General features: G+C 41.1%; 1 protein-coding gene across 1 annotated transcript; it reads right to left on the reverse strand.

Annotated features, from left to right (window-relative positions):
• Nucleotides 1-4,271: 4,271 nt before the first annotated feature.
• On the reverse strand, nt 4,272-15,937 carry ZP2 (zona pellucida glycoprotein 2). Its single transcript, XM_017643676.3, has 18 exons — nt 15,857-15,937; nt 15,678-15,766; nt 14,753-14,830; nt 14,348-14,442; nt 12,700-12,846; nt 11,908-11,949; nt 11,589-11,753; nt 10,711-10,807; nt 10,439-10,620; nt 9,586-9,712; nt 8,617-8,804; nt 8,438-8,529; nt 8,216-8,340; nt 7,864-8,053; nt 6,280-6,415; nt 6,107-6,203; nt 5,713-5,796; nt 4,272-4,849 (listed from the first exon to the last, which is right to left on the reverse strand). The coding sequence occupies exons 1-18, from the start codon at nt 15,916-15,918 to the stop codon at nt 4,713-4,715; spliced, it is 2,133 nt and encodes a 710-aa protein (XP_017499165.3). The 5' UTR covers nt 15,919-15,937; the 3' UTR covers nt 4,272-4,712.
• Between the last annotated feature and the right edge of the window lie 8,073 nt (nt 15,938-24,010).

Here is a 24,010-nt window from a genome sequence, read left to right on the forward strand (position 1 = left end):
ATCTCCATAAGGGGCCTCTGTGCTCCCTGCTGCCCAGGGGGTTAGATTGCCCAGAGATCCCCAGATTCCCTGCCTCTGGTCTAAGTGACCTGTTCTGCCCCTTTAAGACTTCCAAAAAGCACTCTCCAAACCAAAACAACAACAGCAATAATGAGAGAGGGAACAGAAAAAAAAAAAAAAAAAGGAAGAAACACACGATTTTTTTTTGTCCTCAGGCGCCGGTCCCAGGCACCCGCTCACTGGTCCAGCTGCCCTGTCTCCCTAGCACCAAGGTCCCTGTCCCTTCAAGGCTTCCAAAAAGCACCTGCCCACCGGTCTCGCTTGGAAAAACGCGCAATATTCTTCGTCCTCAGGTGCCGGTCTCAGGCACCCGCCCACCGGTCCCGCAGGGAAAAATGCGGGATATTCTTTGTCCTCAGGCGCCGGTCCCAGGCACCCGCTCACCGGTCCCGCCACCCTGCCTCCCTAGCAACGGGGGCCCTGTCCCTTTAAGGCTTCCAAAAAGCACTCGCCAAAAAAAAAACCACTCCTGTTTCTTTCCACCCGCCAGGAGCCAGGGGGAGGGGCGCTCGGGTCCCGCCTGGCCAGGGCTTGTATCTTACCCTCTTCGCAAGGCGCTGGGTTCTTGCAGGTGTGGATGTGGTCTGGATGTTGTCCTGTGTCCTGTGGTCGCTATTTTAGGAAGATTTTTCTTTGTTATATTTTCATAGCTCTATGTGTTTTTGGGAGGAGATTTCCACTGCTCTACTCACGCCGCCATCCTGGCTCCACCCACGGTTTGATTTTTATACTTGATTTATATGTTGATCCCACATTTCTCCCTTTATTATTATTATTATTTTTTTTAATAAAATGCTGAAGTGGTAGGTAGATGCAAGATAAAGGTAGAAAACATAGTTTAGTGTTGTAAGAGAGCAATTGTAGATGACAGATCTCAACATTCTTTATCCACGTAGGTTTTATACTTTGGAGGTCTCTCTCTTGTCCTAATTATAGGGTTACTTAATTGATTAAGGGGCTAGAAGAACAGGAAGAACAGTATACAGTTTAAGTTAAAGAATAAGCTGGGCCTTTCTCACAGGCTAAGTATTTTACAATGGCATGACCCTGTCCCATTTCCCAGCTCTATCTCAGTTGGGCTCACATAGATAATCTAGATAATCTCCCCATCCAATATCCTTAATTTAATTATGTGTGCAGATCCTTTTTGCCATTGAAGGTACATTCACAGGTTCCTGGGATTAGGACATGAATTTTTTTGGAGCCATTATTTAGCCTCCCATAGAGCCTAAACATACTTAGACCCCACTCCTTAATGATTCTAGTTTAATAGGAGGAGTCAGGACATGTATATTTTACAAAATATGTCCCCCATTAGAAACTTCTCATCTAGCACATAGCTTTATTCGGCCTTCAATTATTGTATGTGATATTACCTCTGAGGAATTATTTAGATGGCTCCAATGCTGACTGGGCAGCACATACATCAATACATTGACTGTTCACTGAACCATCACAGGCTTCCAGTGTAGGTTTTATTCCCATTTTACAGATGTGGAAATAGGCTTGGAGATTGATCCATCTGCCCAAGGTCATGCAGTGAGGAAGATATAGATCCAGAACCCAAACCCAGCTCTTGTTCTAAAACCTTACAATGTCCACAGAACTGCCTGAAACAGCAGAACAGGTCAGGGAAGAAAAGTTCAGTATTAGAGGGGGCTTCCTGAGGCACCAGTCCTTTCCCAGACCTGTAGCCTCTACCATCTGAACTATCCAGTAGAGTATTAGCTCTTCATCTACCTCCTGAGACCTCTGTGACAATTACTGCCCATCCCTACCTGATAAGGGAGACTGCAAATGCTAGTTGAATGAAGAGGCATCCTCTTGGAATTTGTGCTCATGCTCTTCCCACATAATTCCTTTCTACAGCTTCGGTTGCCTCCCACATGTACAGTAGGATGTGTACCTTCAGAAGTTGAGGATACGATTTTAGTCACTCACTCATTATACTTGTTCCAAGCTACCATGGCAACAAGTGTTCATCCCAGCTGCTCCACAACCAGGTTGGTTTTCTTTTCAGAGTTCTGCCTCAACTTTTGCTGCAAACACATCAGAACCAAGTCCTGCTGTGGGGCAGCTTTGAAGCACAGGTTCCCTTGATTCTGACCTGTTGTGACTGAGTTTTCAGTTCTGCTGCTGCCCAATTAAGCCAATACACTAAGAGACAGAGTATCAAGTAGAGGAAGTTTTATTCAACAAGCCAGCAGGTTGGAAGATAGTACAACTATTGCCCTAAACACCCATCTTAATTCAGGATTGATTTCAAGCTCCTTTTATGCTGGGGAAAGGGGCTGGAGGAGGCGGCACAGGAGGTGACAGATAACTGCTGAGAGGGTCTGAAGAAAGTCATAAAACTCCCCATCCTTGTTCAGTTGATTCCCAACCCTCCGGCAGAGTTGTGATGTTCCTGCAAACTCTTGATAGGACAATCATCTTCTCTCTCAAGCTGCAAGCAAAATTATTAACAGGGCTCTGCAGAGATGCAGTTACTCTTGCAAATTGAAAGGGGAGTATCAATCAAGGGTCTTGTGGTAACTTTTGATTCCTCTCCTTGGTTTATCTTTGGTCTATTTCTACCTCTAAACTCCAGGAACAAAATAGATAACATTGCCCTGTCTGTCCAGTTGCCCTTATCTTGCTCCTAGTGGCCCACAAAGAGCTAGAGACCAGCTTTTAATGCCTTCAAGTCCAGTTACACTGTGACTATACAAAGAGACCAACTTGCCAATGAGAGGTTCCAGCTCCATGATCAAGATACTGTGATATCTTAAGACAAGCCAGGCTAGAACTCAAGTTGTTCATCTGCAAAATGTATGTGTCTAACAAAATGTTTTTCAGGTTGTGTGTAATGACTCATTATGGCGTGTATTTGTTTCCTAGCACTGCTGAACAAACCTAGTAGCTTAAAACAACAGGATATTTTAGCACTCTGGAATTCAGAAGTCCAAGATGGGACCAAGGCTGTGTTGCTTCTGGGAGCCTTAGGGGAGAGCCCTTGTCTTTGCCGATCCCAGCCATTACAGGTTGCTCACATTCCTTGGCTTGTGTCCTACATCACTCCTACTTCTGCTTCCACTGGGACATCTTCTGACTTGGATCTCCTGCCTGTTTTCATAAGGCCCTGTGATTGAGCCCATTTGGATAGTATCCACCTGTCAAGACCCTTAGCCACATTTGCAAAGTCCACTTGGCACCATGCAAAGGTAATATCCACACGTCTTGGGGATTAGAATGTGGACATATTGGGGGTGGTCATTATCCAGCCTACAACGTGGTGTCATGGAGCTATTTAAGTGTCCAGTATGCTTTTTTAATGCCATTTTAGTAAATATAGCAAATACAATGTTTATGCTTTTAATGCATAACACTGTGATGCTATATAGTCATGGAAGTTTGAATATAAGACCATTTCTTGTTTTATCAGCAGATTAATGCCCTATTCCCTTATAAAGCAATGTCCAAAGAACACCTTCATGTGATAAGGGTCAAAGTTCAAGACATTACTCCAGACAGAGCAGACCTTTCAAAAAAACAAGGTAAGTGCAGTTGAGCTGTACCACCCAAGTCTAACAAGAGGATTTAGAATGAAGGACTTACAGAAAAAGAAGGCAGAATTCAATATTTAAAGACCTATGGTGTCATAAGATGACCAAGTATATAGAATATTGTTTCCTCAAGGTTTTGAAAAACCCAAGAGTACAGCAACCTAATTGAGGGTTGAAAACTACAAACACTGAAGATTCTATTTTCACCTCCCTGCGGTACAGAGATTTAAGTGTCACAGCTTTTTTCCTAGCAAACTCTGGTTTGAATCTCGACTTTTTCTAGTTGAACGATAACTAACATAGAAATAATTATATCTTGAAATGGTCTGATAGAGCTACAATGTGAAACAAGTACTAGTCATATTGATATGTAATTGCAGCCTAGTAAAAGATGGGGCACCCTCAGAAAAAAAAATCCTAAGGAAGAGGTAATAATGGAATGTAGATAGTGGGAACATAGCTCTTCAAGCTTAGCTCAGAGGCTGGGGTTCAGCTGCAGAGTCCTAATGAGACTAAGAATGTCATAATGTACCTAAGGAAGCTAGAACCTTATATTCCTTTTCCTTCCCCAAAGGGGATTGCTGGTCTTTAATTGGATTGGGAATATGGGGAAGAATAACTAAACCCTTTACTTTCTCAGGGAAGAGTCTGCTTGAGTAATTTGAGTTAGTAAGCCTACAGAGTATGTCCTGCTTCCTACTATTAGTAGGAAGACTAGATTACTTCCTTAGAAACCCCTGGAAATTATGCCAATTAAGGGTGACTTCTTGGCCCCCACCCCATCTTGTATATACAGATGGAAGGATAAAAGTCACCTAAATTCACCCCAGGAGTAGGCTGTAGCTAAGCCCCACTATTGAAATCCCTGGTACTGCCAGTTTTGGGGGTGGGAGCCAGAAAAAAACCAATACAGGAAGCAATTAAGTCATAAATTTCCTTTATTTACATCCACATAGAACAAAGCCTGCCCTGAGGATGGTGGAAAGGTACCACATTCACTTTAAAAGGACTGCAAAGAACAATCTTTGAATTCTCTCTTATCTTAAAGAGTAGATAGAAGCAAGAGGTTTACTTCAACTGCTTTATTTGAAAATCCAAACAGTGATTTTACTTCATGGTTCTTTTCTTGTGTAGGTATCCGGCAAGGCCTAGGGTTGCCACAACACCTGCTAAGGCAGCCACAGCAACCATAGTTTTTAAAGCAATGTGTCCTGCAGTCCTGTACCCTTTAGAGTCCACTATATCTGGAGAGGAAACAGATATTGTCTTAAGATCATATTTCAATCAAAGGCAGAAGTTGAAGCCTTAGGCACCCTGGAGAAGTGAAATTAAGCCTCAAAAGGACATGTTTAGGAACCTTACAACAGGATGTATCTTACCCCTTGGGCCACTCTCCTCCCCTCCCTGCTCCATTGCCACTACTGTTCCCACTTCCCACTTTTACCACATCATAATGAGCTGATACCTAAAGGATCTTAGAGTCCCAGCCTGTTTTTAATGCAAAGATCTGGCACTAATAGATATGGTTATCTGCCCCAGGTACATGATTTCTTGCAGGTTATTAGTTAGGGATTTAAGACAGCTTAATTTTGAATTCTTGGCCTAAATTTAGGACCATCTGGGATGAAGATAAAGGCTATTAACAGGAATCTAGTCTAGTACAGACTGAAGTTCGACAGTAGTAAGGCACATGCCTTCTGACTTATTAGTCCCACTTTTAGAAACATCCTTAATTTGTGTAGTAGGCAAAGATGGGAGGATTCTACCATGGCATTAATGACAAAACTGGAAGCAAGCTAGGTGTTAATGAATGAAGACCATGACTAAGCTGCGTGGATGGAATCCTATATAGCTGCTAGCAGTGAGGTAGGCTCTCTGTACAGAATCAGGATGGTTAAAACAAAAGTCAGAACAGGTAAAATTTGTGATCCTGCTTGTGTTAAGGGGGTATTTTTGAAAGAGTACATGGGAGACTTAAAAGAAGCTATCACTGGGAAAAGAGATTATTATTCATTTGTTTTACTATGAGTGTATCAATTATATATAATTAAATCTGACAAAGCTGAGAACTTGAGCCCAGGAAGCACACTAGGCTTTAAATCCATACCTCTGAGTGAAGCACCATCTGCCAATAGGAGGATGGGTCCAGGGAGACTCACTACTGTTTTCTCTTCATCAGTGGCCCCTGTGGCTGGACAGATAAGAGTTAGTGTGGGACCTCTGGAATGGCGAGTCAGGGTGCAAGGTATCTGTGAAATACTTAGTACAGATCTACATGGAGTTCCCTGTACTTCCATGTAGTTTTGCCTGCCTCTGCAGGAGAGGCATATGCCTTACTGCCATCTCAGGTTCATCGTCTGGGTAAGGCAGGGCTAAGAAGGTCTCTTGGGACTGGGTGAAGAATCCTGCCAAGGCACTCATCCTCATTTAAAGCCTTCAGTTCTTTCAGGGAAGAGACTTGCTTTGAGTAAGACTCAATATAACAATGACAACATTTTTACCTCGCCTGTGTCTGGATGAGGCAGGGCAAGTCACAGAACACAGAGGGGAGTCAAGAGAGAGTTGATTGCAGATCAAAACGCTGCAGTGGAAATAGACCTGGGGATGGGAGAGGAGTGAAGTGGAATTGATGCACCCACATTTACCTGGCCCAGGTGACTTGTTAATCACTTACCAGGCTGGAGAGCACTTGGGCCTCTGATACGAAGGCAAAGGTCTTCACATCAAACCTCTGATAGTGATTAGGATGGGTCACGGAGGAGCCAACTGGATGGAAGGTGGTTCTGTGGCTGTCCAGGCTGTATTCACAGCTAGAGGCACACACCAGGGAAGGACATTAGCCACTTTCCCCACCAGAGTCTAACACATGAGTGAATTTGGGTAAACACTGTATAACACCTTCAGGACTACTATTCTACCTCTGTACCTGTAACGTTTACTTAATATACCACTTTCTGACTTGGCCTTTCCAAAAATACCTGGTAAGTCATATGTTTTCCATGTTAGGTATTTAAATTAACATAGTAAAATATAACTATTTGCCAGCTGGACTCATCAAGAGCTACAAATCTTCAGATGCATCTCCAGATGACACTGACTTAATTCTTACTAAACTAAGTACCTATTATATCTCAAGCAATTAGTATGTGTCAGTAGCCAAAAAAGAAAAGGTAGAAAACTGCCATTTTATATCTTAGATGCTGGCAGGGAGTGATGGCTATAAAGAGAGTAGTGTGTTAGGTGGTAAGTACTAAGGAAAGATTTAGACCAGGGTTGGCTTCATAGGGAAGGAGATACTTGAACAGGTCTTTAAGGAAGTAAAAAACTAAGCTGTGTGAATGCACTGGCTACACATGGTCCTGGGACAGGATTGTACCTGGAAGTTAAGAGTTTAGCAACAGATTACAACAGCTTCAAGGAAATAAGGTGCAGTTACATGCAGGTGCAGACCCCTGAGGGCAGAGCTGAGAGGATACTAGTGCATGAGTGTGTAGTCAACTTGAAAGGAATAGAGGGAATAGATTGAAGAAAAGAGGGGGTAGATCAAAGAAAAAGAGGGGATGCAAACTCAACAGTCCAAGCAGGTTTATTGCTGAACCTGAGAGAGACCTCTGTTCTGGCCAGCAGAACAAAGGAAAGAGAGTTTCTAAAAGGCCAAGAGGCTTTTTATGGCCAGGGCTCTGGTGGGCTCTTTGAGGGGAGGGGTCAGGGGAAAGGTGGGCTTGTGGCTTACTGATGTGTCCTCTGGAGAATGCTTGTAGCCTAGGTAAGATGACACCTAGGTATCTGAGATGGTGGGTGGGCTGGGCTTATTCAAAAGGTGGTACTCAGGTCCAGATTCTAACACAACTATGGTGTTCACGTCTAGTGTCAGAAACATTGAAATCCTACTATTTAATATTACTTTGAGCTAGTTATTTTCGCAGCAAGTTGGGTTTCTTCGTGAAGTGGCTAGTCTGTTATGGAGTGATGAGGTTCAAGTAATACATGCAGATTACAGGGCAAGTGGATAGGAACTAGAGACCTATTCTCTCCAGACAAAGGGTATTAGAGCCAGACTTCCTTGGAGATAATCTTATTCTTTTAGATTTAAGGGTAATAGGAAAGCATAGTCACACTATTAGACCAAGGACTGGTTATTAAGAACCAAGGACAAAATTAAGTGACAGACTCTTCTGAAGCTTAGGGTTTTGTTCTGTCTTCACTGGCAATTTTTGGCAGATCAGTTGGGGCTACCTTACATCTGCAGAATACCTACCCATCCATGACAATATTCCACTGAGGGAAAGAAGCTGGATCCATGGTGGCTGTTGCCCAGCAGTCATCTAAGACCAGCTTGATGTTGGGGTCAGTCCTATTTAGGATTCGCACTTCCAGGTAAATTGATTGGCGGAGGTATCTCACCACAGGGTACTCCTTATCTCCATAAGGTTGCAGGTAAGAGTTATCTGAAATAGATGGAAGCCTCTTTAGCACTCAAGTAGTTGATGATTGCAACAGGCACTTAAGAATTGCTACTATTGCATTAGTCTGGCAGTGTCAGGAAGTTCATTTTAGGGAAGAATTCCCTGAAAGTATTTAAGCAGATTTCTTAGGTTGTAATATCTCACCTGGATAGGTTTGCAGAGTCAGAGCAAGTGGACCTGGCTTCACTGAGGCCACTGGAGGAGGAAAACTTTTGACATTGGTTTTTATTAGCATGTCATCCCTGCTGTAATAGCATGTCACTGTCATCCTGTAAGGTGGGAGCAAGGGAGGTAGCACAACTTTAGATAGGAAATTGCTTGAATTAAATCTGGAGCTTAAAAAGTCAAGTAGCAAATTTATCACACCTGAATTCACTTTCTCTGGAAATTGTGCTTGAAGGAAGATCTGCCCAGAGAGCATGTATTTCGTTTTCATAGATGACTTTGTCATCCTTGAACTTGAAGTTAGAGAAAGGTTAGAGAAAGTGGTTAACTAGTTATCTCAAAGATAAGTCTCAACCTCTTGCCAGACTGCCAGTACTAACCTTATGTCTTGTTCCACATCCATTCAGGGGTATGTGAAACCATACCAACCCCCGAGACAGAGCCTTGAAGGTAGGCTGGCAAGATGAGTCTCCCACCCTGAGAGTATCCAAGTTGAGAGCTGGTTTTGTCTGGTGACTGTAGACCTCGACATCCATAAACCCATCCTGGGTACACAGGTCACCTGTAACTAGATTATAGTGAGAGTTTAAAGAAATTTGTCCTGTGAATACTATCATCTACCAACCTTCTAGTGCAAACAGGGAGAAGTTTGCATTTTTCACCAGGAGGCACCAGAATTTGTCTTAAGTCTTTATGCGGGAAAATACCTTGATAATCAGCTTGAGTTATAAGCCTAAATTGCCTAGAAAATGGTTAAGTCCTTTGTTCATATAGAGTAGCTTTTCATCCAAAGGAAGAAGGAACAGATGTGGAAAGCAGTGCTATGTGGGGTAAGAGACCCATGAGGAAACCCTGATGAGGGGCTAAACTGACTGAAGGGTTGATTATTCGTGGCTTAAAATGTAAGGCCTTGTCTCATTTTGTCCATTCTTTTAAGACTCACAAAGCCTGAATGGTCTTGGGGGGAAATTAAGGCATGAACTATTTTCCTGTTTGGCTTGACCTGAAGCAGGTCAGCAAACAAAAACACGAACTTCCATATTCTTTGAAGAATTTGCAGAAGTTTGAAGTTTTAGAGTCCCTCCAGTTATAGGCTTCAGGCAATCTATAGATGGTGAAGTAAGGCTCCTAATGATTTATTGAGGTTACTTCAACATGAACAGTAAGATCTACATTATGGAAATGTTGTCCTTAGGGTCCTATCATAGCAACCAGACTGATTTCTGATCTTGACCAGTCTTTCATTTCTTCAGAGTGTAAGCAATAGAGTCTAAATTTCTATATACCTTTCCACATGCACAAGAGCTGATAGAGAAAGAATGTAGAAAATGATTTTTAAATGTCTTTACCTATAGAAGCTGATGACTCACAGATACACTCAGGATAAATCACCATGGATACTATCTCCAGTTTAAAGAAGAAGGTCAGCTTGAGTGAAGGCAAGTAGAACTGATATGGTAGGCATTTTTCATAGAACTGAAACAGGAAGAATGTCAATTAGCAGCCACAGTCTGTAGGCTCCTTGAACACAGAGAGGCAGGAAGGAAGTGCATTGAATACCTGCAGGGCATCCTCCAGACTTATGCTGGTTTAAGCCAGAGCAAGTGACCTCACTTCCCAGATCAGGCTGCTTCCTTAGGCAGGAAATTTATTGCTTTAAACTCATGCCCTGGAGTACCCAGCACTGCGTGCTCTTTGTACTAGATTCTAAAGCTTGAGCTAATAGATCAAATTCCAAACAAGAGTTAGTACCTTGACAAGCCAAGTCTTAATTCATAGTTCAGACTCTAAATCTTACATGTTATTGTAAAACCCACATACCAACATTAGATAGCTCTATAATGTCCCTGCAATTGTATCAGTCAATAATGGCCCTGTGAGGACAATTGTTGTGTGGATCAAGCTGTCCTGTTTTAATAGGGCATGAGAGGTTTTTCATTAGAAACTTGAGAAGCAGTTTGTACTATTCACTGAGCTGAGAAAAACTTAGGCAAATGTCCATTGCAATAGTTAAACAGGCTTGGTCTTAGAGTAAATTTCAGTTACTTGAGCATTTGCTTATGCAAAGTGATCAAATACAGTCTTCCAAAGTTTAAGTCGATTATACTGGCAATTACAGGTCATCAGCTGTATCAGGTTACCTAGAAAACTATGCTTCAAGTCAGGTTTCCATAAAGCTCAATGGTTGACAACAGAACATACTTTTGTTTTGAAAAGAGCTTTGCTGAAGTGTAATCTCAAGCCATTTGTTGCTTCTATATCAATCCCATTGTTGTACAACTGGCTCACTGCAATGTTCTTATTTTCAAAGCTCACGGATTTTAACTTCCCAGGAAACTCTGGTATAGTGAGAGTCACGTGTGTGGCATTACAGGTCACAGGACCTAGAAAGAATGACCAAAAATACCCATGATCAGCTGTGAACTTCCAGAACAGTGTTTCCCGCAACTGGAGTTACCTTCCTAGGGCCTTACCTGACATGCAAATCACTTGTGTTGATAAGATGATCTTCTGCCCAAGGGATATGTGCGTGAGCTTCAGAGGCACTGTGTAGAGATGACTTTTACCTTCCTAGGGGTGGGAGGGAGCATTAAAAACAACAACACTGGTTTACTTGAGTTTCTAACCAATGCTAAAAGAATAGTCAAGGCAAGCATATGCTCAGGAATTAGGCACTATTTTGGCCCAAGAGGAATTTAGACATTTTGTCCAGAGATTTTTCTGTAGGTGCTCTAGTTTCAAAGTCTTCTATTTTGTAATATCTGGCAAGGTAGCATTGTCTACTGATATGACTTGTAGCTGATTGTTTCTAGGCAAATATGAGCAAAACATGCTCTTATTTTATGACTATTTTATGGTATTAGCATTCAGAGAAATTATTTACAAGACTCAGTGATCGTCTACACTCTATGTTAAAATGAGTATTTTGCTAAGATGGCTGTCATTTGAACATTTATATGGCAAGACCTGTTTAGAATACTTAGGCACATTAACTCATTTAACTTAGTTCTTGATCGTTTGTTCCAAAAGCACCAATATCTGCCAAACACAGTATAGGACAATGAAGACAAGCAGAACACCTATAAAATCTTAACAGATCTTGAGTAGTATCCTAGCTCTACATTATACAGTAGATTTAGATCTATGGGGAAGAGGGAGAACAGATTGAAGTGAGGACCATATTGGTTTTGTTACCAGTGTATCTTTAATATTCAATGCAATGCTTGACACATAGTAGGCATTCAGATACCTGTTGAGTCGTATTGTCAATTTGAAGACATGGTCAAGATCACACTGGGATATAGAAATATTGGTCTTGCCTGGAGGGTGGTACAAGAAGACTCATACCTACCACGTACTGAGTTACTCCAGTGGCATTGAATGACACTTGGATGATCATCTTCTGGCCATCAATCAGGAGATTGTATCCTTGTGTCAAAGCCTCCTGAATGGTCAGATTTTGGGCTCTTGTACCATCACCAACCTCAAAGATCCATCCCATCTGAGACTGGGGATTCTAAAGTTAAAGTTTCATTTAGAGAGCTCACCTTAATCCCAAAACTATTGTCATCTATTTAATATTTTTAAATCAGGATTGAAGCAATACACGATTGAAATTTAATATAGAAAAATAGTTACTTAGGCTGTAACTTAAATAATTGTTTTCATACCGTACTTTCATCAGCCATGCCAGGAAAAACGTTAAAGGTAAACTGGAAGAAAAAAAAATCATGAGTGAGGCTTTGACTGGGAAGAGGGTTTCTGAAATGGTGCTGTCTGACAGTATGCAGAAAACACCCAGAGCAACAGCCATATAGTTCTTACTAGTGGCATATAGCAGGAGAAGCACAGGACCAGTTATGAATACTAGCTGTGCCCTTAATCATTCACTCTTTGAGCTTTTAAGACCCAAAGGCAATTGGAATTTCTAAGCTCCCTTCTAGTTGGGAGTTGAGATTTAAGGTCTTAGATGCATAGCTTATTATATCCAGAGAAGTTAAGTATTATGTCAAGCCATGCAGTTCCATCATTGCTATAAGTATGAATATTTTTTGTCCATTTTCATTATTAGCTGTTAAGACTATAAAATCCATGAACTATATGATTGGGCTGTTTTGACTCATTTACTATTTCCTAGCACCTGTCATAGGGCACATGTTAGGTACTGAGTTTATCAAATATATAAATGTGATTGTTGCTGCCAATTTAATCCTTTCTATTATTGAGAAATAATGTGCTGAGCACTGAATATACCTTCTCAGTCAATTCTTAGAGCCACACTATGAGGTAAATGTCATTGTCCCCGCTTTAGACTTGGAAACAAAGGCTCAGTGTGATTAAGGATTCACTCTACAGCCACACAGCAAATAAATAGTGAATAGAGGATTCCTTAGCACTGTCTAGGCTGCCACACTTCTCCTGTGGTAGCCAATGAGCAGCAGCTGTCAGCCTGTTTCACTCACAGACATGAAGTCCTTCATGCACATTGTGGATCCTGAATGCTCATGAGTTTCCTTCTGCATAACTGGACAGCTGATCTGATAAATAGAAGCCTCATGTCTGAAAGCACTGTTGTCCATGAGTCTGATGGTCATCTGGTACTGGTCAAGCTGTGTACATATGGCATAGAAGAACAGTATCAGTACCTCAGTGGGAAAGGTGACTCCAGAATATCTTCTAACCCAGCGGAGCAGCAAAGCCCTTAAGGCTACTAGTATCACGGGTTCTGGAAGGCACTTCATTTCTCTACCAGGAGACTATAGCTAGCCCTCTTCACTATCCCAGGAAAGACTCATGCATTGGTAGAGAACAGTTCCTTGAGCTTCGTGTTCAGTTTTTATGTCCTTCTATTTACTCTGTCTGAGTATCACGGTCCTGGCTCGTTTGGAGCCTCTACCAAGGCACTCAAACACTTCCGGAGCACTATGTAGCAGCCCTTGTACTAGGTGCTAAGCAGAGCCATCTTCGATGTTTCCTCTGGCTTAGGGAGCTTAGTGTAAAGTAGGGGTCAGTCAGCTTTCTGCTAAGTGTTAGATGTTTTAGGCTTCGTAGGCCATATAGAATTTCTAGTATGTACTTTTTAAAGACTCTAAAAACATAAAAGCTGTTCTTAGCTTAAGGACCATCACTCACACACACAGAGAGGCCATGGGCTATGGGCTGAATGTGGCCATCCACAGGTTGTAGTTTACAAACCCCTAGTCTAAAGGAATGCAACTCTAAACTTCCAAAGTTAGAAAGGGCTGTTTCAGAAGGAAATATTGAACTACTGGAGATTGTCACTGTAGAATCAGTTGAAGTGGCCTGTTAAGTATGCCAATTTCTAGGAGGTACTGCAGACCTACTAACTCACCAACTAAGTGAACTCAATCTGTGCTTTTCAAGTTCTGAATGATTCTTTGCACACGAAATCTTGAAAACTGCTTAGGTAGGTTGCTTTTACTGCTCCTGATAACCCTGACTGGGCAGTACTGTTGCTTGACAATAGAGAAAACATTATGGCTCAGCTGCTGCTTGCTTTCCAACACCTGTCTTTACAGGCTAGTGTTTTCAATTTGCAAGCACCAAATAGCTTCCCACTTTCCATGGGGGTTACAGATCAAGATAGCTCAGTGTGGGCATTTGTTGTGTTTAGGTGCTATGCCAAGTCCTCCATTTGCATATCATTAATCTCTGGATACCCTTTGGAGAGGATACCATAACCCCCATTTCCCTATGGCAAGCAGATACTTAGAAAATTTAGCTTAACTTGCCCAAGATCATAGCTAGATAGTGGCAGAGCCAGGACTCAAGCCCAAGGCCTCAACTCCAAGGCTTCTCACCCTCAGTACACTGGCATTTCAGGCCTGATAATTCTGTTACAGGGGGACCACTCTGTTCAGTGTAGGCTATTTGCAGCATCTTTGGTTTGTACCCACTTGGTGCCAGCAGCAACCTCCATCCCCTCCAGTTGTGATAACCACATGTCTCCAAAGATGTCTCTAGACATTGTCAAATATCTTCTGGGCAGGAAAAAAAAGTCACTCTGGTGGAGAACCACTGCTCTACTCCAAAGCCTATATCCTTAACAGGTTGCTACTTCCCAAATCACTCCTCAGAGCAGTTACTTACCAATCTCCTGGTACAGGTCTCATATGGGGCCTTCAGGATGAAATTTTCTAGGTCTAGGTCATAAGTGCAGTTCAGCATTTCAAGACCTAAGGGATCTGCAGAAACCGGAGTAGTTTGGACAAAGGATGAGCAAAAAGTACATTTCAGTGATAAGAGTCGATGAAAACTACATAGCCAAGACTGCCAATTCATTCTTAAGGTCCAAATTGAGTGATGTGACCCATGCTTTGAGAGATGCTGTGATTTATAGCTAAAAATTTCCCAGGGGATTCTGAGATAAGAGGTTTCTAAGGAAAGACAAGGTGACATCATGGGAACTGGACACCAGGTGCTCCAGAAAGTGGGGCTTACCTTGAGCTAAGGGCTTTCTACTAAGACTAAAGTGAGAATGTACACATTACCTACCTACCACAGAAGCGTGCCACTCCTTAAGATTTCTTGGAAACTCCACTGTCATTCTATTTTGATGGCAAGTAACAGTACCTGAAAAGCAAAGATAGCATTTAGGGCCCCTTTGAGCTACAGGGGACATGATTCCTACAGAAGTGTATGGAAGGACCTCTCCTCTCTAATAGGCATCAGGAAAGGATGCTGGTTGTGAGAGGCAATGCTTGTCTCCTACTTTCAGGGAGCTCACATATTGGTAAGAGAGACATTACTACAACTCAAGATACCAAGAACTGTAAGGAAGGTATCAATTCTGTGCCTAGGGCTTTCTGAAGCACTCCAGGGATATGTGGATTAGAGTTAAACACACATGCAGGAGCCAGGCTCAAACCTTGATACTGATGCCAATGGAGATAGGGATAGTATGTCTGAAGAACAGGAGAACAAAATTTTGCCTAAAGATTTTTTTCAGTTTGAAGTTTAAAAATTGCTCTGGGTAAGCCCAAGGACACTTTTTTGGGACTAGAAATCTGTCTATAATCTGCCACTATGCATCCTCTAGCACAGATGAAAGCTTCAAATAAACTCATTTCAAGCAAAACAGCTCCAATTTTGTCTTGTTCTGTTGATGCATCCCTTAAACATGAGCTTATGTGTGAAGAGAACCACTCCTAGAAATGGGGGCTTAGTGTTGTGGATGCCACAAAGCTTGAGGCAGTGAGGGAATATGTAGTACAGGTATTTTTGCAAGCTCTTTCTTTTAGCTAATATAGCAAGCCATCGGTAAGCAATGGAAAAATCTAGTGAGAAAAAAAAAGTCAAGGTGAGAAAGGGGATGATAGAGATCATCTGATTCAAATTTGTGTTTCATGGCTATCTAGGCACTCTAGCTGCAACTTGTTCAAGAGATGCTAAGGGCATTTCCCTCACCCAAGAGACATACCTGGGAAGATAAGTTTCACCAGTGGAATAACACCTACTGAGCTCACCGAAGTCACAAGAGCCAAGAAGAGCAAAAATGACCTGTAGGCGCTGGAAGGGGGTAGGGGAGAGAGTTAAGGAAGAATAAACGTAAGCAGATGAGGCCATTGCATCCCCTCCCTCTGCCCCCAAATTAATCACCTCCAGCCTGCATGGAACCGGCTCGAGGGTCTTCCATAATCTCCTCTCTGCCTGTGCACCATGGCCAAAGGCACCACCAAATCAACCAAGTGAAGGGCTGGCCTTCTCTGTGCTTTTATAGCAGGAAGCAGGCTATGACCCCACCCTCTCCCCACTGGAAACACCTGAATCTTCTCCAGCTCTTCCAGCTGAGAGGGAGGGATTTGGGAAGGGAGAGGCTTTCTGGAATGCCTAAGAAAAGCAGAATTCTGCCCTTTCTGACACCTGCCTTTGGGTATTCCACCAGCTACTCTCTGGGCCAGCCATGACACGAGGCTTCCCTACAATTGACTCCAGGTGAATGAATATGTGTTTTTCTCCATAACCCTGGGAAAAATTTGGATCTTTTGGACAAAATATTTACAACTCCAATGTAGAGTGAAAGAGGGTGATAGGCTTTATTGAGGAAAGGACACCTTTTGTTCACACCACCTTTAAATAACAGTCTTTCCTTTGTTTTCATTTAAGTATAGATTTTGTTATTGAAGTATAGTTGAAATACAGTATTATATTCGTTTCAGGTATGCAAAATAGTGATTTGACTATTTTGTACATTACAAAGTCTCACCACAGTAAGTAGTTACCATCTGTCGCCATACAAAGTTGCTACAACAGTATTGACTATATTCCCGGTTCTGTACTTCTCATCCCGAAGGCTAAACAAACCTTTACTTTAAGTAACCCCATTCTCCTGGCTTTTGTGGACATCACCCTGGCAATGTATGTGAAGAACCTTTAAAAAAAATGGATGAAGCATTATTTTTCCCAAAGTATAAAAGTTTAAGCCTACTGCAAAAAAATACAGACAATTACAGAAGGATATAGGGAAAAGGAAAAAGTCACCCATAATCTTTCCACTGCTAATATTTAGGTATGTAATTTTATGGACTTTTTCTGCAAACACCACACACTTAGAAAACCAACAACATGGGATCAAAGTTTAAATTATGTTTTGTAACCTGCTTTCACTACTTTGTATGTCATAGATATTTTCCATATCAAACATAAATATCTCTATTACCATATTTAAAGTTACATAGGATTCCGTGTCTACATAAATCAGTATTTAACTATTCCCTAATGATGGACATTAAATGGCTTCCAATTTCTCATCATTACAAACAACAATATGATGGACGTTCTTGTACACTTATTTCCCTGGTTAACCCTCAGGATAAATTCCTGGAAGCAGAAATTCTGTGTCAAAGGGAGTAGTGATCTTAATAAGAATGTCACAATGCATAGCAATTGGGAGTTTAATAGATGGGGAAACTGAGTCAGAGCGACTTGCCCAAACTTTGAGTATCAAGGCCAGGTCAAGAACTCAGATTTTCTGAGACCTAATCAACATATCTTTTAAGCATCTCTCATTGTAATTTTAGATGCGTAGAAGTTTTCAGCCCATGTTCCATAAAGGTGATATAATTCTCAAATTCTGTGCAAGTAGTGGGTGGCATTTGCAATTATTGATTTATGTGTTGCGTCTGTGGTGTAACCTGAGGAGTAAGCTCCATTCGATGTTACAGGTGTCTGAAATACCATTTAGATTAGTGTTTCCCAACTTCCTTTATCAAAAGGGTCACATGGGCTCTTACTAATATTACAAATTCCTGGGTCCCATCCAAAAGCTGTTGAATCAGTGTCTGCAGAAGAGGGGCCTGGGGTAATGTACATTTAACAAGCACCACAGGTGAGTCTTCTGATCATGAGAACTTGGGAAATACCTGGAGGGAAGTAGTCAAGAAAATGAATAGTTGCCAGTGGTTAACTGTGTGGGAACTAACTGATTAGATTACATCCCAATGGAATAGGGGAGGAAGAGCAGGTGTTTGAAGGTAAGAGATAGTGAAAGGATTTAGATTCTGAGCAGAAGCACAATAGTAATAGTTACTCCTCCTAAGCATATTTTCCCCAAAGTAGCAACTTTTCTACAAATGTAAAGGTAATTTTCTACCATAATGGTTAAGACAATGTGAGAGACATCAGAGGATGGAGTGTGGAAGCAAGATTCAGAGACACCAATTAACGTGATCAGAGAAGTGATAGGTTCATGTGTTGCTCCACCTTCCCAGGCCCCATCCCTAGGCTCACTCTGACACAATGCCTTTTGGTCACAGTGGGAGGTCTTGCTTTGCAAAGAGCAGCTCTGGACAGAGCCCTAAGCTGGGGGCTCTGGTAGTCCAAGGGGCAGCATAAAGGCCCTGAATGGGAGGCATGGAGAGAAGAAGGACCACTCTGGAGCTGGTGAAGGTGGTGAGTGCACTAGAGATTAATTTCATTTGCCTTGCCTGACCCAGCCAATGCTGAGCTTGGAACAATCACTGAGAACTTGCTCTGGTCCATAAGAATCAATCCCACATAATTGCACAAGGATACCAATGTGTTTAGTGTAGCTAGCTTTGTGAGAAAGAAAGGGCTCTCCACAGAAAGATGGTGTCTCATATCACTAGTTAGGAAAAACTAAGTCTTTGCAAGAGTGATAGATCCTTAATATTTTACTAAATAAACAGCTGGACTTCTTTCAAATGTATATATCCCACACTCTTTTCAATGACTCTTTTTAAATGTGCTGATTTATAACTACGAAGTGCTCTTATTTCTCTTCATTGAATGCCCAGGTCTGTACCTGAGAGTCCCAAGGTCACTTCTCACCTGCTAATCCTAATGACCAGGCATTTCTTGAGGGCAGTTTGAGGTTGTTATGGACAACAATTCAGGGCTGTTGCTTCATTTGGGCAGGTGCCCTCCTTACTTACTGAAATGCCATTCTTATAAACAACAGTTCATAATTCTTAAGCATTAAGCCTGTTGTTTTATTTTCCACAACAGTTGTAAACTTACTAATTGAAGACAACCTAAATGTCATCATTAGGAGACAGCTGGATAAACTGTGGAATACTCTTTGCTACTAAAATTAATCTGTGGATTCAGTTGGATCTATGGATGCTGATATTAAAGATGCCCACAATGAAACTGGAGTTTCAGAGCTGTATAATTAGTACGTTTTCATATTTCACTTAGAAAAATGAAAAGCCTATGTGTTTGTCTGTACACTTATGTGTCTATATGAATGTGTATTCTTATTAAAATTCCAGAAAGGTACACCAGGGAGCTAACAGTACTACCCAGGGGAGGAGACAGTGTAGGTATTCAGGCACCCACCCTAGTGTGGCTATGTTGGGCATTTACAACTGTCGTTGGTTCTGATTTGTTTGTGCTCTTGCTCTAGTGGTTATAAAAACATGTAACATATCATCCTTAGGAGCAGGGAGATGGGAGACTCTTGCTTTTTTTTATTTTATTCACCTCTGTATTGATTGAATTGTCATGGTGATAAAATTACTAATTAAAATAATTTTTAAGTGATATACGTCTAATTTGTACAGAAGGGATCTATAGGAGCTATAGAATCAAAGGCCCATGAGTTCAAACTTCATGGTCTAAAGATTTAAAGCCCAAGTGAATGGATTTGGTGCATGAGACTTTCGAAGTCCAACTCCCTATTGTAAAATGAAGAAATTAAGACTAGGAGGTGTAGGAACTTGCCCAAAGTCATATAGCAAGTTCACAGCAGAGCTCCAATGAGAAACCAGGTCCTGATACCTACTATCAGTCTCCTTCTCATTTATTATGATTTTCTCTGTGCATGTGTGTGTGAGAGAGTGTGTTGGAAAACTGTGCTTCTCTTGCAGCTCACCTGGCTTTAAAAATACGAAATGGCATTAATTAGAATTTAGCAATATACAATAAATAAGAAATAAAATTCTACCAGTTATGCTAGTACAGCTTAAAATAGCTTCCAAATATCAAATGTGAATTTAACTTGAAACAATAAGATAAGACTCTGTCCATGAGAATGTTCTTGAACATCCTATGTTGGTTCCTTTAACAATGTAACTGTACCATATTAATGTTATTTTCCTCTTTGGATCTTTAGATAGATCCAGGTTGAATAAGCCTCCTAATAGTAATGGATTAAGAAAGAACTAGGACAAAGGCATATAAGGTTTCATCAGCCTATGAATATAAAGGGCAGCTTAGATAAGTAGATGACAGAGAAGGCTCAGAAGTTCTAAATAAAAACTCACTTACATACAAATATTAACAGATTATTCCATAGCTAGTTGATAGAATATAGAATATGTTAAAAAGTTCTGAAGGCGATGTGGAGATCTGTTGTAAAGGTCTCAATCTCACACCCTGCCCTGTACTACTATCCTTTAGAGTCAGTTCGTTCTCCCCTTGATTCTGGCCCTTGTGACTTGCTTTAGCCAAAAGAATGTGATCAAAGTGACAGTGGGCCAGTTCTGAGACTAGGTCTAACGAGGCTTTGAGATGTATGGGTATTTGGAGATAGTTTTTACAGAGGTGATTAACTTAAAATGATCTCATTAGGGTGGGCCCTAATACCATACACTAGTGTCCTTGTAAAAAGAGGAAATTTGGACATAGACATTAACACAGAGGGAAAATAATATGAACATACAGGGAAAAGATGGTCTTTGACAAGCCCAGGAGAGAGGCCTGGAACAATCTTTCCCTCATTGCCCTCAGAAGAAACCAACCTGGCCAACATCTTGATTGATCAGTCCCTCCGGAACTAAGGGGAAAAATTTTCTGTTGTTTAAGCCTCCCACTTTGAGGCAGTTTGTATGGCAGCCCTAGAAAACAAATACAGATTCCTAGAGTAAAATATAACTCTGTGTGACTATAAAACATATATGCTTTTTAATGTACCATGATAAGGGATAGGGCAAAAAAACCAAGTCTGCATCCTTGTTACTGAGTAGAAAAATGCAGAGCAAAGAGAAGAAGGATTAAGAAATGCAGTAATTTACATCTATGATTGATCTAAAAAAGGGAGAGACTTTCAGCCTTTCTACTAACTAATTTTGCTTCTACTTCCCATGCTGTTTACATTCACTGAGTACTGACTACATGCCACATGTTGTGCCAAGTGTTTCACAAATATTAACGCAGTAGTTACTTGCAACAGCCCTGTGGGTAATAAAAATCTCCTTATTTTACCTGTGAGGAAACTGAGGCTCAGAGAGAAGTAATTTTGCCCAAGTTAATGGAAGGATCCAATTTCGGCTTTAATATCTGTCAGTCTCTGACTTAGGCACCTGTGTTCTCAACCACTACTGTACTATGGCTTTATTTCAGCACAGTGCTTGGCTTCCATACATGCCTGTCTTTCCAGTCCAACTCTCAGCTTTGAGGGAGTTGAATGATTCTGATGGTGTCTGATGGTCTGCTAAAGGGTGCTGGAACACATCTCCCTTGGGTAAATTCTGCCATCCTGAATCGAAATGAAGGCTACTATAGGTTTTCTAGTGATCATTGTTTCTGCAGTTTTTTAGGAACTTAAGCTTTGGATGAGGATTCAGGTAGTATGATTATATTGATTGAAGTCTTCAACTCATATAACCAATAAATTATGAAGGCAAAAAGGCATAAGAAAAAAGGAGTTTGTCTAGCTAACAAAGCCAGTTGATTCGAGTGTAGAATTTAAATTCATAGCCCCTGCTTAGACTATCCAGTATTCACATTTTAAAGAATTTGTTTTTGGAAACCTTTATAAAACTCTCCACTGTTACAATGTAATGCCATCTGGGATTTAGCATTTATAAAATGTGCTGTTAAGAGGTGCCAAGAGATTCCTCATATAAACCAGATGGTACAATAACAGCTCTGTCTGTTTTTCTGGCAGAAAAATAGGACTTTGAATGGTTTGAAACTTATGTGAATAAATTAAGCCAAATCAATACTTCAGGGACATTACAATTTCAATACCCACCTAAATATTTTCATAAGTATTTTCACTTGGAGAAGAAAAAAACAGAAAGGCAGACAATGGTTCCTTTGATTGCCTCATGTTTGTATTTAATAATGTTTCTAAGGAAAACAGCTTCAGTGTGGGAAAGAAAGTTTCTCTGTGATTTAAGAGTGATATATGTGTTTAAATGAGAAGCAGGGTTGTTGAAATCTCCTGAATAGGAAAAATCCACATCAAATAGGTTGAAGAGTTTAATTGCTAAAGAGGAGAAAGTACATGTCTAAGTGATGTTTTCTAGAAAATGCATTTGAAAATGTCTGTACCTTAACAGATGTGTTTCTCATAAACCCACATTCAGCACATACAGTAGTGTGTTATCGATGCCTTGTTTTGCCCTTGCCTAATTCCTATAAATTTTCCATGTAACAACAGGACTTTTGTAATCCCTTTAAATTTCCATTACTTTCTGTTACTGCCTTTATTTTTGCTAAAATTCATAATAAGATGCTCATTAGAAGAAGTAATCTTGTTAAAAGCAAATGTTCTGCTTAGATCTTTTCTTTTTCCATATTACATAAAAATGTGCTTCCTTACCACACAAGTGAACTTCCTCTGTAATTAGATGTGAATAGCTTTGAAGAACAAATACAGTCTGCTTTTGAAAGCCAGGGTACAGAGGGCACTCTCATTAATAAATGTATGTGTTTCTGGGCTGCACAAGCCATTGAATTTCTCTCCCAATTAGCAGTGAATGGTTTTTCAGAACAAGAGAGAAGTTTGATTTTCACTTTGCTGGCCTTGGTTTTTCCTGGGGTAGGCTGGAAGTATCACTGACACTAAACTTTGTCCCTTCTTTTTATCTTCCTGAGCAAAGGAACGTAGAAGACTTTGTTTTATAGATAGGTCAGAGTCCTAGGTAAATTCTCCATCCAAGTGCTTACTTCCTCTCAGCCACAATTGGACTCCTGGTAGAAGGGAAAACTGTTTAGACCACTCAGCTGTCAAGTAGCTGCTATTGGGGCAGGAGAGGCTGCAGAATCGTAAACACAATTATAAAAGCAATAATGCCATTGCTTTGTGGGGAGGAAGAGACCCATTGGTGTGAGAATCTCTCTAAAATGCTGTCCCTGGAGGTGGATTAACCCTTTTTTCTCTGGGTCGTTGGCAAAGAGAAGTGGTATCTGGGCAGAAAGGCCTCTCAAAGTGAAAGTTTAACACTTGGGGTGCCAGGAAATAAGTTGAGTTCAAGAGTTTTAGGAAAACAAAAGGAGAAATGTAACCTACCCCTCTGAACCTAAATGGCAGCCAGAGGGACACAGAAGTTAATGGCAGGACATCTCTCTAAATTTATGCTAATATGGTAGGAGTGTGGGGAAATATCAGGGCAAGGAAGGTTCCAACAGGAAGGTTGCTGAGGGACTTGACTTGCTAGGATAGTTCAGAGGAGGATCACTGACACTTAAGTCTGATCCTTAAAGTCTCTCCACAGGTGCTTATGGCCTCTCTGACCTTCCAAGAGTCTAGCAGCAAACTGTCGGAACAGACTTAAATATTTATTTCCACAAGACCAATACTGCCTGAACATACAGTCAAAAGCCACAATTGCCCCACAATTAGCCAGGATCCTCATAAGTTAGTGTCCACATAATGTGCAAATATGTGTTATTTTCAAATCTCTGCTCCTGACATCTCCCACCAATTTTGCTTCCTTTCTATTTTGAGAAATGCGATAGAAAATAAACCAATTACTGAACACTTGCTCTCTAACTCTCTCTGCTCCACTCAGCCACTAATTCTCCCATTTTGTAAAATCATATCATAGTTTGTAAGAAATTTTATCTCATTTCATCTTTACTACTTGTGGGTAAAATTGTAACATTTCCAGATTATCTCGCCTGGCTTTAGTACATCTGCATATCAGTAGGCGTTCAGAGGTGGAAACAAGTATGGCTTTTGTGCATTTGCATCTTTCCTCAGGGGTGGAGATAAGTTCATCTCCATATCAATGGGTAATTACCTGGGCAACGGAGGGCTTATCTGTACCTGAGAGGTGAGGGGGAGGGCTGCTTTTTGGCTTCTGATGGAGCAGGAAAGAGAAAAACGGCTCCAGACTGCAGCTGGTGAGCAATAAACGGATTTTATACTTTATTTCTCCCTTTGACTAATTTCGGTTTTTTGCCCTGGAATTTCCTCTCCTGGGACTTACACAACTAGAAGCTTAGATGATGATATTGTTGCCTGGCCCTTGCATCTGGGAGGTCTGTCCCTGTGCACCAGGTGAAACCTCAGGGTGGATGGGGGAGGGTTCTTGACTCTGATAGAAGAAAGAATTCTTG

Source organism: Manis javanica, chromosome 10 (assembly GCF_040802235.1).
Source record: "Manis javanica isolate MJ-LG chromosome 10, MJ_LKY, whole genome shotgun sequence".
In the NCBI taxonomy this organism is placed as follows: domain Eukaryota; kingdom Metazoa; phylum Chordata; class Mammalia; order Pholidota; family Manidae; genus Manis; species Manis javanica.